General features: G+C 34.5%; 2 protein-coding genes across 3 annotated transcripts in view; both read right to left on the bottom strand.

Annotated features, from left to right (window-relative positions):
- The window catches only part of slc44a5a (solute carrier family 44 member 5a), a 102,266-nt gene extending 99,672 nt beyond the window's left edge, over positions 1-2,594 (bottom strand). The window contains exon 1 of one of the 2 annotated variants that reach the window (XM_065275940.2): positions 2,312-2,594. In XM_065275940.2, coding sequence (XP_065132012.1) covers positions 2,312-2,411 — 100 coding nt within the window. In that variant the 5' untranslated portion in view covers positions 2,412-2,594. The remainder of the gene's footprint in view (positions 1-2,311) is intronic. The other variant, XM_065275941.2, reaches the window with a different exon arrangement.
- A 1,955-nt stretch (positions 2,595-4,549) lies between these two features.
- sdr16c5a (short chain dehydrogenase/reductase family 16C, member 5a) lies at positions 4,550-13,074 on the bottom strand. The gene is made up of 7 exons (XM_065275939.2): positions 12,838-13,074; positions 12,281-12,620; positions 11,819-11,950; positions 11,565-11,664; positions 11,133-11,277; positions 9,587-9,712; positions 4,550-5,780 (listed from the first exon to the last, which is right to left on the bottom strand). The coding sequence occupies exons 2-7, from the start codon at positions 12,599-12,601 to the stop codon at positions 5,684-5,686; spliced, it is 921 nt and encodes a 306-aa protein (XP_065132011.1). The 5' UTR covers positions 12,602-12,620; positions 12,838-13,074; the 3' UTR covers positions 4,550-5,683.
- Between the last annotated feature and the right edge of the window lie 532 nt (positions 13,075-13,606).

Here is a 13,606-nt window from a genome sequence, read left to right as displayed (position 1 = left end):
AGATTATAGTTCACTAATGACCCTCTGTAGAGAAATTTACCTTCAGAGTCTATAGATTGGTTGCTCTCACTCAGATCATGAGATGGTAACTGCCTCACATTTACCATTCCTTAGCCTTGGATTTTCAACAAGGTGTAGATAAGACATCACTTACTCATAGCACTCCATGAAAATTTTATCCCGTGGTCCCAAATTTGCCCTGTTGAATTATTTATGGTCTTTACTGCAGTCTGACTAAAAATAGATTATTCTTGTTTTTGCTTTGTATAAAGACTTTAACACCCATAGTGAGGCAAATGAAAAGTGTTTACAGAATCATTGACTTTACAGAATCTGAGATTCTCAACACTATCGTACATGACCTTTCTGCATTAGACACAATATCGGGAAACCTGTCACAGTTCTCAACAAACAGTAAGACAGAATTTCGTTCTATTGGCTAACAGCTTACAAATAATATCATCAGCCACATAAAAAGGGCAAACGTTAATGGCACTTTCTGTGATAAATCCATTCTTTAAGATAAGGAACATGAAAATCTAAAGCTCTGCTCCAGTCAGATTTAGTTTGATTTTTGTTTAACTTTGTGACCGTGCATTCAATATAATTTGATTAAATAACTTGGAGGTCAGTCGAGACCCCCCCCCCCCCCAAAAAAAAAACAAGAATGCAAATGTAGCAGAATTGGAAAGCAAGTGACCTTTTCTCAAGACTTTGCATCTAACATGCATATTTATACCTTATAAATATTAGATAAGAGTCTGCCTTAGCACACTGGTTGATCACATGGGCCGTACAGGCAGTCACTTTAACCGAACACAGAAATATACCAAAAACCCTCTAAAGGAATATCATACTAACTTCCATCTGAATTATGACAGACTAACAGTCCATGAGCAAATCTAAAATGACAACATCTTTCAAAAGATTTGGTACATTTAAATAAATCTGTCTTTTACTCTTTAATGGACTAATTTAAATCCATGTACACACACATGCACAGATTAGAGCTCCAGCATATGCGTACTGCACAGACCGTCTATATTCTGCAGCAACTGGCAGACAAGCTTAACTTTAATTATATCTCTCTGTGATGCATGAGAAGTGGTGTCAAACTGAATGATTTAGTAAAAGGCACAGCTTAATGACAATAAATGTAAAGAGCATTATTGCTGTTAGCATGCATAGTTTATATAGCCATGATGAAAATGAAGCACACTACAAAATAAACAATAATTTCAGTGAGGAGAAAAGTACTGGTCACAGATGTGAAGCCATAGATAACATTATAAAACAAGTCTTGAATCCTAAAGAAGTTTCAGGAAAGTGTTGAATAATTATCTATCATCATAATGTATTTGCATATCAAATTGATCTCTAAATTCTACATTTGTAGCTTTGTGTTGCAAACTGCTTGACTGTTATGCAATTTTGAAAACTGAATTAAAACTTCACAACAGTCAATAATTAAGATTTCGGCTAAAAAGCACAATTGTAAAAAGGAAGTATGGTTTTTGGATACATATTCTTTCAATACCTTGTTCAAAATAATAGTCACTCGGCTACCCCTTGAAGGGTAAACAACACAAAAAAAGGACATGCAGTGTCATATTGTCCTGTGTCCAATTTTATATTCATAAAACATAAAAAATATATACCTTTTATTAGTTTGTATGCATTCCAGAGCGAGCATGTCGACATGTGTTGGTTTGTCACATACACTACATGTGTGGACTTTGATTTTAATTCAAATATAAGTGAGAGGTTTCAGGTGATAGGCTCCTGATCTACACCGTTCTTCAATGATTTGCTGAAAGCCAACGCATCACATCATGACCATGGCAACACAAAGTTGCTGCTTCCAACTTCAGTCAGTGAAAAAAAACCATATGCTATTGATAAAGGTACAAAATAAAAATAAATCTTTCATATTGACTATGACTATAGGTGTCCCAGTAGCTTAACTGAGACAGAATTGCGTTAGCAATGCAGGGGTCATTGGATCAATAACCAGAAAACTAAATAGATGTAAACTAAATGCGGTGTCGCTTTCGATAAATGTGAAACAAACAGCACAATATCTGGAATTACAGTATCCAACTTAATGAACCGAAAACAGTGATACATTCTCTAGGACAATATTGTTTCCATGCTTCTATAGAAAGGCACAAGTTTAACTCACAGACATGACTGTTCAGAATCAATACTCTTGCAGCATCGTACAAGTTTTTATTGCGGAAAACAGACAGCCCGCAAGAGAGATTAAAGCTAAATTAGCCTACACCAATGTACGGTATAAAAAGCAACTCACCATAATACGCAGACGGGACTTCAGATTTCCTTGCCATCTCAGCGTGGACGGATACTTCACGCTTTGATTGGGTTTGCACGCGATGGTTGGACTGAGACATTTAACGCCGCTCGTCAATTTCCAAGTTTAATAGATTCCCTCACGCACGGGATTCACGCGTCAGTGATGTTTACAGCGGAGCGTCATCAAGCGTGAGGAGCGCGCGATCCTCTTCACACTGTCACAGGGAAACTGTAGGGAGTCAGCGCGCGCACTGGTCGAGGGCGCAAGGTTTTTACTGCAGTAAGACTTTACAAAACAAATAATATCGCAACTGCACTTGCAGAATGATACTGCCAAGTAAGTTGCACCACGGTGTATTAATTTTATTTTAAGAAAATTAAATCCTTTCAGCAACTTTTGGTAATGCAGTAAGCGTAAAAAATTAACTAATAATAATAATAAAGTAATCATATAGCATACCTTAGGCGTTGCCAGGCATATTGTAGACATGCAAGCTATGCAAGTTTAATAATTGATTACAATACAGCGATAAAGGATAACAAGGAGAGTTTTGTTTGTATTGCGTGTAACTGTAGCGCAGTCCAGTGGCAGAAAGGTGCATTGCATCATCGTATGTGTGTTTATTCTCACTGCAATCTGGCAACCCAAGGTTTACCTGATTATTTGTTTCCACAAGCTCAATTGCAGTTTTACAGGTGAATAAAACAATCTTAAATACAATCTTTAATTTAATACTATCTTTATTTAAATATAATGTACGTTTTCTTGAAATCATGAATATAATGGAAACATATCCAGGTAACCCTTTTAAGATTAATTGCTATTCCTTTACAGCTCCTTTAAGGTTATTCACAAATAAAAAAAAATGTGTTTTGATGCATTCTGTAAACAAATAAACCACTGTAAAGCTGTATGGTATGTGATATTTTTTTACTATGCGCTGCCGTGCTTTTGTGCTATAAAATCCTTTCTGAGACGGGAAACAATAAATTGAAAATCAGTTTTGTCATTTTCTCCCCACAATCTCAAATCCAGCTTTAGCAACTCTCATTTCATCTGCATTTTTATGGAAGGTTAAAAAGGGACAGACCTATGCCTGTCAATCTCTTTGAGCTGCTAATGACGGGTTTCATTTCTCACAGTCTCGTATGACAGCAAATTGGAAGTTGCATAAAAAGTCTTGTCTTTTTAAGCTTATAAAAAAAACAAAGCACTGCATGAATCTGCCTACCAGTAAGCAAAACATGCTCCAGTTTCCTAAATTGCACAGTAAAATCTTTATTCTTTGTATGGCCAATTGGTGGAAGGTTAAAGTACATAACACATATGTTTTATATGATCTTATAAATATTTAAACGTTTGCAGACAGACACCATCAATACTGACTTGATGTCATAGGTGTCATTTACACTGGGGACGCTGGGGACATGTCCCCACCACTTTTTGATATGGCTGATTTTGTCCCCACCACTTTTTGAAAGCATTTGGTTAAAATGTTCTGAAAAATCAAACAATACCTGTGCGACTTACACTGCAAAAATGACTTTCTAACTTAGTATTTTTGTCTTGTTTTCAGTAATATTATATAAAAATTCTTAAATCAAGATGCTTTTTCTTGAAGAAAATAAGTCTAGTTTTTAGACAAAAATATAATTTAAGTGAATTTTTGATTAAAACAAGCAAAAATATCTGTCAATTGGCTAAGAAAAAAATCTAAAAATAAGATTTCTTTTTTCTTAAACACTTAATTTAAGCAAACATTTCTCACCCCATTGGCAGAAATTCTTAGTATTTTTGTCTTGTTTTCAGTAAAAATATCTAAAAATTCTTAAATTAAGATGCTTTTTCTTGATGAGCAAAAATCTAGTTTTTAGACCAAAAATACCAAATGTAAGTGATTTTGTGCCTAAAACAAGCAAAAAAATCTGCCAATGGGGTAAGCATTTTTTTCTTGAAATTTTCTTGAGTTTAGTGTTTAAGAAAAATTGTTAAGATTTTTTAGCTTACCCCATTGGCAATTTTTTTTTTTGCCTGTTTTAGGCACAAAATCACTTACATTTGGTATTTTTGGTCTAAAAACTAGACTTATTTTCTTAGGTAATTTTGCTCATCAAGAAAAAGCATCTTAATTTAAGAATTTTTAGATATTTTTACTGAAAACAAGACAAAAATACTAAGATTTTTTTTTCTTGAAGATCATTTTTTGTAGTGTACGACTGGTTTTGTGGTGCAGGGTCACATATGTTGCGTTGTGTGCTTATAGTGTGTTTTCTTTTACATATCTAATGAATTTCATTAAAATCACTGACTTAACATGCTGCTGTTTTCTACAGTATGGTGCTTTGGCACTGTTCGGTTGAGCTGTAGGGACTGTTACATGTGCAGTCGACATTGCTGAAGGTTTTATGCTGAGTATTTTTGTGTTGTTGACCGGCCTATGCCCATCTTTGATGCGCCGTTATTCAATATTTTTCCGGTCCTGCTGTAATGTTTTTTCATCTGATCTTTTGTCCCCACCACTTTTCAACACAAACTGACGCCCCTGCTTGATGTATTAAATAAATTTCAATTCTGTGAAATGCAAATGCAAATCACATACACTAGATGGTGCCATTTGCATGCAATAACCTGTAATGAATGAATGTAGATGCAGTGTCTAAAAAATCTGATAAAAGCCCTAGAAAGATATTTGTTCCAGGTTCACACTTACATTCTTTTATCTTAAATCAATGTCTTTGGGGGAGTTTCCAAGACAGGATTTAAATTAATCCAAGACTAGACCTTAGTTATTTTAGGACATTTAAGTAGTTTTTACAAACATTTTTATGCATTTTATGTTAAGATATCAGTGCAAGATGTTTTTAAATTGAGCTAGCTCAAACATTTAGTCTGGGAATAGGAAATGCCCAGTGTGGGAAACCGTCCCTTTATGTCATGTTTAAAAGTAAGAATAACGTTGAAAACCATTATACAATAAAGTACACATCTTTGTTGGCACAGACAGTTGTCATGTAAAAAGGTAATATTTTATACTTATTATATATATTGAACATACTTATTTTCAGTCATGTGTACCACATCGATAAAGGCCATCTGGCATTGCTGTTTCAAGTATAACTGTAGCTACAATGAATACAACAATAAACACAGACCATATGATGTCTAACAACATAAAAAATTGAATACATTTTTAGTTTAAAAGCCTTTTCCTAATTTATTCAAACAATATCAAATTTACATTCTCTTTCTAATGGACCCTTTTATTTTAACTAATGTCATAAGACAACCGTTTGGCAGACGTTGTCACAAATTATAAAAAAAATGACAAGAGATCTACAATAAGTATCACAACCAATGATTATATTATATTTAGTTCTGTTTCTTTTCTCGTCCTTTGAAAGCATCCATGAAACTGAAGGCACCGAAGTACATGCCCAGGTTGACTGACTGCTTGAATGGAACGATACTGTGAAGAAACAGTGAGAAAAAAAGGATATTTCAGTTTTCCTTAGCATATATGAGGATCCTTGTGCAAACAGCCCACATGACATCAAACAAACTGGTAAAAACCATATGTCTTTGAACCATTATATAAAGCATACTGCAATTATTTTAAATTTCAGTATGTAGGCTGAATTTATGTGAAAGGCCAATGTTCAGAAAAGAAAATAACTAGGATAGAAAATCAGTCCTAATTATCTGTCCTAATGGGTTAGACAGATATTCTAAAATCTCAACCTCATATTACAGCAAATGTACTACATTTGATGATTTAATTATATGATTAGAATAAGAAAAACTTTAAAATATTGTTTTTCTGTAAAAGTACAGAACATTTTAATAACAAAGAATGCTACTATTTAAATACTGCCACCTTGATAATTGTGGCTCTACTGTCCAAAACACATTCAAGACCAAACACAGGTTGGTTTTAATAGGCCAATTTTATGCACTGAAGTCTGTCTCGCAGCCCACGCAAACAGGTGTTGCTTTATCTCCCAGAGTTTGCCAGTACTGGCATCAGTAATTGTCACAGCTGCATAAGTAAGAGGTTCTTAAGAGGCATTCGTTACCAGTCTACAATGGGTTAAAGGTGTTACGAAATACAGGATAGGTTTCCTTACTTCATTACATTTGGAAGACATTTCAGGTACAAGTTTCACTTGTGGAACTGGTTGACTGGTTATTAATGCTGTGTAAGTTTCTCGATTCACAATGCACTTAATGAACTCATCCATATTTATAAATGGATAAAAAAATATAGTCTAGTATGCACAGTAATGTACCTTGTTTTCAAAAGTGACATCCCAATTTTGTTATTTATAATAAAATAAGAAGTAGCTTAATGTAGCTCAATTGAAAAAGTATGGACCTAACAACTCCAACACTGTAAAAAGTGAAAAGTTGGATCAACTTAAAACCAGTTAAATGTCAACCACCTCTTTTGAAAACCCCCAAAAAGTCATACCCAAACTAGAATTACTGTAAATACAGTTCATGAAGCCTTTGCACTAAAAGCATGAGTTTGGTTTAATTCAAAGCAGACACTTAGAAGTTTATTGTAAAGACTAAAATATTTTTTGTGATAATGAAACACTAGTTATGAAAGGCTAAAAAATACATTTCTAATAACTTTACAAAATACATTTGATATCAAAAACTAATTGAAAATGTCCCTAAAAGAATTTAGAAATGCACTGCAGCTAAAGTCACAGGCCTGACCTTTGTTGTGTTTCAGATCTGAATATGATATCTTTAAAACTCTCAATTTTATGATTTTTTTTAAACTATGTCATTAGGAATTTTTTAGAGAAATCTCAGAAATGCTAACATTTATTTACTCACATCTTTGCATTGCATTCTTTGAATGTATTGTTTAATTATTTAGTGTGTCAGACTGACCCATTTGGTAAGAATGTCAAGAGAAATAAACATTTACACCTCTTTAGACAATTATGGCCATCTATATCATTCTTTTGTAATTATTATAATTACTGACAACAATCTATTCACAGTGTTTTAATCCCTCTTTCCTTTGATTAAGGGGCGGTTTCCCGGACAGAGATAAGACTAGTCCTAGACTAAAATGAATGTAAGAGCTGTACAAACTGAAAAACAACTTGCACTGACATATTTTAAAATACCTTAGTGCCATTTGTTTTGCACACAAGTAATGCTTTAGTAAGGCATGTTTGTTAAAACTAGTTATATTTCATAATTAAACTAAGGCCTAGTTCTGGTTTAAGCTAATCCCTAAACCACCCCTAAATGTCTCACTTCACCTTTTTTAACGTTGTTTCAAATGCCTTTCTTCCAAAACAAAACATTTCAATAATCTTCACCATTCGAAATCATTTTTTCATATCTATAACATGACACAGGTGCACGTTAGCTTAGCACACCATGAAAACACAACAAATAGTGGGATTAAAACCATGTTTTTGATCACTTTATAACAAAAGTCAAGTGTTAACCATATGTGAGCTGATGTATATATATATATATAATATACATAATATAATATAATAAATATAATGGTATTGGTTATTAAAATACCCGACATGACTGGAAGAACACAGATACACTGTATATAATCCCAACTGAGTTTATTTTTTCAAAACTTTTTTATGTGCATGTTTTTAGCTGCATGGGGGCTATGCCCTAATATAGGTTTATGATGACGCTGACCCAACCTCTTGTTTGGATGTTAAATCATGACTGTCTCTGTACAAGGGCCCCCTCAGGCTTCACGTATGAATGAACAGACTACTGGATATGTAAGTAAAACAACATCAGTGGGTTATATCGCGGTGTTTGGACTAATGTAATAAATATTACTCCTCTCTTTAGAAATTTGAAGTAAACACATAAAATCAATCAATATTTCTCCAATCATGCACGCCTTTGAACCAAAAGCCCCAAGGGATATTGTTTTGTGAAGTGCTTTCATGACAACCAGGCTATAGATTTTTCTCAAAGAATGCGACTGACGGTCATATTTCATTTTCAGGTATGAACTCAGATTTTCCTTTTCATAACTCGTGACACAAATCAAAGCATTACTGTCACTATAAGATTTTCTGAATAAAACAACGTCAAATACAAATGCTGGAGCCTTAGACCGTTCTAATGATGTATTGTTGGTTGTGTTAAGTTAAATATTTTACTATAAATAAGTAAACATTAGAGATTAGCTACATTCGCTGGGATCACCCATGATCTTTGTCCTGTAACTGGTTAAAACAATTGTAACGCTCAAAAAAAATGTATTTTTTTCAAATGAAGTGAAATTTGAAATTGAAAAAGCTTTAATTTTTAAGTTGAAAATTTGAAGTAATATTTTACGTTGATCCAACTTTTTTCAGTGAAGGTCATACAAAAACTGATAAAATGTATATGCTGATGGCACTGTAAGTCATCATCAAATTAATAACTGTAAAAGTGTTTACTGTCTAAATAAAACTAATTACTCATTTATGAGTTTGCTTCCGATAGAAAAACAAGCATGTATATGATTAATAAATTAAGAAGATGTCACTTTCACCCAATTAAAAATTAATGCCTAAATATCCCAGGCAGATGAGAAAATCAGCACTAAAGTCAGCACTCAACTCAAGACAGGATTTGGTTATAGAGGTCCGAAAGGCCAGATTTTGACTTTTAGCTCTCGTTCTAGACCCTTTGACCTCTTTCTCACCAAACATCATATTTTCTTTGACATGCACAGGCTACAATGGAATTATTAATGTCACATCCATCCCTCCACAGATTTCACAACTTTTAAGTGGTTCTGACATACTTAAAACTTCAGAACATTAATGTTTACATCCACTAAATGGATCAGGTATCAGCGTAGAACAATCAGTATTATATTTTCAGTCATGCATTTGTTTTTAAACATGTACTGCCATTCAAACAAGAGCCAATGTATGGTGAGACAGTTTCATTTTTTATGCATTTTTTTTAACATTTTGTTTGCATGAAAAAAAAACAAAAGAAAAAAACATGATAAAAATTAAGCTGTGTAGTTAGTGTTAGATTACAGTGCATTAGTAATATAATAGAATGCAGTCAATTACATTGATTTCTTTATGTATAACGGATGACATTACAGCATGTATTAAGAACATATAAAAATCAACATACTTATACATAACTTATGTTAAGTGTAATATATCATATAACCAACCATTTTACTAGAGTATAAAGATGACAAAAGTTTCACAAAATATTTTACCTACACAACTAACCAAGTAAAGTAAAGTAACTTACCATTTCACGGCCAGCAAAAAATATAAGGTCCTTGGAAGAAAAATGTAAACTTGATCTGTTAGAATGCCCTTCATGATCTTTTTAGCAACATAGTCTGGATCCAAGATTGGCAGCAATCGGGGCCACCTGCACAAAGTTTAAAAGATTGTTTGCATTAGCACAGAATTTTACAGTAGGTGAAAGTACAAGGTATTACTAGGTACAAGGTATTATATGGTACAGTGTACATCCTAGTATATCATATTACTATAATGGTATTTGCCCCCAAAAAATTGTAAAATTATGATATTCATGCAAACACATAGTAGTAGTAACATAATTTTGTACATACTTTACCTAAAAATAAAGCTTTTAATATTTTAAATAATGCAAATATTATTATTATACGTCCAAAATGCCCCTATTTGGGCAGGAGCCAAAATATGAAGTTTTCTTGTGACCTTTCACCTTTAAATGCAAATGAGCTACTGTGACTACTAATGGTAGTACCATCATTTTTTACATACTTTACTTAAAAATAAACCTTTAATATTTTAAATAATGTAAATATTATTATATGTCCAAAATGCCCCTATTTGGGTACGAGCCAAAATATGATGTTTTCGTGTGACCTTTCACCTTTAAATGCAAATGAACTACTGCTCTCACTCCCTTGCTGACCGACAGTGAGCACTTTCGGTTAAAAATACATCTGATTCCTGTAAATACAGTCTGGGACAATAGTATATTTAGCCGTATTAGCTTTACAACATGCTAACAAACACATTTAGAAAAGCATTTAGGTCAAATTAACCAGTTAGTCGGTAGCCGTGGGCAAGGCTTTATCAATGTGACGTCACATTAACAAGAGCATCAACACAGCATCTCTAATGAGACTGCTTTGGTTTAATGCAGATTAAAAAAAGAAGGGTTGTACGGTTGTTGTGTTCACCTACTGCCAACACGCATTTATTTCCAAATCATTTTTCATAATATGTGGCCTTTACTTTGAATATAATTTTAATTTCCAATTTCGGCAACAAGTGAGTCCTTTGAAGTTTCTTTAACCATTCAGACACTTAAAGGATCCAACATAATGAAAAGCAGATGCAGCCCTCAGGCAGTCACAAAGCATGAACTGTCGACAAAGCAACATGCTTTGGGCCATGACAATACATGACAAACACAAAGAGTTTAGGACAAACTGTCCTAAACAAGTAAGACACACAGACATCTTCAATCTTATCACATTCAGTGTTTGTGTCCCCACTAGTTATTTGTTATGCTTCATAAAGCACAGTCAATTCCACTAGTCTTCATCTTTAACTTTAATTGCATAAATTTTGAGAACAGTGTGCGTAATCCTGCCTACAGAGAGTCTGATTAAAGCCAATTAGAAAATAACGAAACTTAAATTGTATGGCATTGAAATGACGTCTTGACAATTTGGGAATTATGTAATATCAAAAGATTGAATATTATCACAAACGCAGCGATTTTAGGGAAAACACATTTTTTAAACCCAAATAAAAAAATGTGGTTAGGTGTGAAGTGTGTGATGGCTTACTTTGTTCCACAGCCATCAAACATGCCTGTGTTAATGAAGTATGGGCAGACGATTGTAGTCTTGACTCCATCTTTCCCCTCAGCTATTAGCTCAAGGGCTACCGACTCTGCGAATCCCACAGCTGCAAACTTGCTTGCACAATAATCTGCGTGGGAAGAGGGTGGGTAGTGACACCTCAAGGTAAACCAGTTCTTATAGACATTCAAAACAGCTGCTCATTGAAAACTCTACATAGGGGACCAATGCAAACACAGACCTAAATACAAACACAAAAACATTACAAGAATCTATCTGAATGACAGATACTTTCTTTCAAGTATCTGTTGCAAAATTTGTTGTCAAATAACCGCTGAAAGGCTTTACTACTGTATACTTCTGACAAGAAAACAGTTGTGTACTGTACAGATTAAAGGTCATAAGTGAATTTATTACCTGCCAGTCCATTGACCCCTATCAAGCCTGCAGAACTAGCTACACTGACCAGGTGTCCGTGGTTCTTAGCAATCATGGCAGGCAGGAATGCTTTATATGTCTAAAAAATGCAATTACCACAAATGAGCCCATATACAATACAGAAACAAGAGACAGGATAATCATGGTACATTACTGCACAGTACATGAGATCAAAAATAACAGTGAATTAAATACATTTATGGGAAAATGTTTAGAAAACATGGTGCTCCTACCCAAAAATGGGACACAGAGTTCACTCTGATCGTCTTCTCAATGAGCGCGTCAGGAGTATCCATGAACTTTTTACCATTCACAATGCCTGCATTGTTTATTAGTATAGTAACATCACCAATTTCACGTTTTACCTGAAAGAGGACAACAATTAAAATAATTAATCATTTAAAATCATCTTTCAACCTGACCTTTACACATAACAATGTGTCAGTTTGTGAATAAGATAAGCTTAAAGGTGTTCCAGCAATGTGATACAACACCTTCTATTATGCTTAACAATATAAGTAAAATTTCTATTGTCTACAGCAGTGTACACTGTAAATATGACTCCTTAATTCCCCAACGGTCATTCAAGGTATATTCAACCAATACTGAGACATTTATTGTGTTGAATGAAATAGTCTTCATTCCAGGCAGACAGATTACTCTTACACACGAAAGCAGGTCTGAACTTGGCTTACCTGATCTGCCACTCGGTAGACCACTGCCCTGTCACTGCAGTCACACTGGAAGTAATATATCCTTGATCCTCCTTTTTCTTTAGCCTGCCTCGCAGTCTCTTTTAACCCGTCCTCATTGATGTCCCACAGGACCAGTGAAACGTCCAATGCGGCAAACTCAATGGCCATAAGCCGACCAATACCACTGCCCGCCCCCGTGATGAGCACTATTTCACCGGACAAATCTTTTAACTTAGGTGGGATGAACAATTTTATGAAGGCTTCTATGTGGTAGTAGATAGTCAACAGTATCATTTGGAGGGTCTCCACGATGAAGTTCATTTTCAGATGTACAGGTCACCTAAAGCATAACAATCACAGAAATCTCAGAGTGTTTACTAAAGCAGGGTTCATCAGGTTTTTCAAGCATTTCAGAAAACCAGTGTAGTGACTATTTTTAGTTGTATAGAGTACAGAGAACTGATCAAGTTGATAAAGTTAATAAGGTAATCAATGAATGAATTATGAATTCAAAAGTAAACTTATTGCTAACAATATAATATTATAACACTGTTTACCTTCTTATGTTGTGAATTGCGAAGTTCCCCAATAGTTGTTCGAAGTAAGTTGCTCTCATGTAGAGAGCAGTTGACAAATAAATATCAGTTCTTCAAACTACAACTAACCGAAGACGTTAGTAACCCCAGTTCGGGTTCAGACATGCGGAGAGACTGCAGCCTGGTGAAACGCACTATGCAAGGTAATTTGAGTTTACCTAGCAGTGCTGTACGTCTACGGGGCAGGTTGTGACCGCTGTGATCACGTGATTCAGTGCAAGTCGGGCATTGGATTGTGAGAGTTGTATTTCTTCGGGAAGAACCTACTAGGAATTTTTAAAGGTGTGTTCCACCTCATAGGGCGCTGCGCATACCGATCGGCGTGTGACATCAAAGCACCGCGAGTAAGCGCATGCTTTGAAACGCCCTCGCGGTATTTTGACGTCGAACGCGGTCTGCGCAGCGAACAGTGAAAGTGAACACTCCTAAAAAGAGAATTTAAAGAAGGGGTGCACACTCCGCGTGAGCACCTGTTTTTACACAGTCAAAAAGGGAAATTATTTTGAATTCCAACTTTCCATAAACATCTACAACTTCAGTTAGTTATAGAAATGTATTGGGATTATTAGTAAAACGGCCAACTAATTTTAAAGATCACCTATTTCATTGCTAAAACAACGTTATTTTGTGTATTTGGTATAATACAATGTGTTCGCATAGTTTATGGTTAAAAAAAATCATTATTTTCCACACACTGTACATTTTTGTAGCACCAGATTTCACTCTCTTC

This window comes from Paramisgurnus dabryanus, chromosome 6, assembly GCF_030506205.2.
Source record: "Paramisgurnus dabryanus chromosome 6, PD_genome_1.1, whole genome shotgun sequence".
Taxonomy (NCBI): Eukaryota; Metazoa; Chordata; class Actinopteri; order Cypriniformes; family Cobitidae; genus Paramisgurnus; species Paramisgurnus dabryanus.
The sequence above is the reverse complement of the archived record's forward strand: the minus strand, read 5'-3'. Positions and strand labels throughout refer to the sequence as shown.

Bases quoted from the DNA above. Each gene is read 5' to 3' on its own strand.
- sdr16c5a (XM_065275939.2), bottom strand. From the start codon at position 12,601: ATGAACTTCATCGTGGAGACCCTCCAAATGATACTGTTGACTATCTAC. The intron at 11,665-11,818 runs GTAGGAGCACCA...TGCATTTTTTAG, and splicing joins ACTCTGTGTCCCATTTTTGG to ACATATAAAGCATTCCTGCC. The intron at 11,278-11,564 runs GTAATAAATTCA...CTTCCCACGCAG, and splicing joins AGGGGTCAATGGACTGGCAG to ATTATTGTGCAAGCAAGTTT.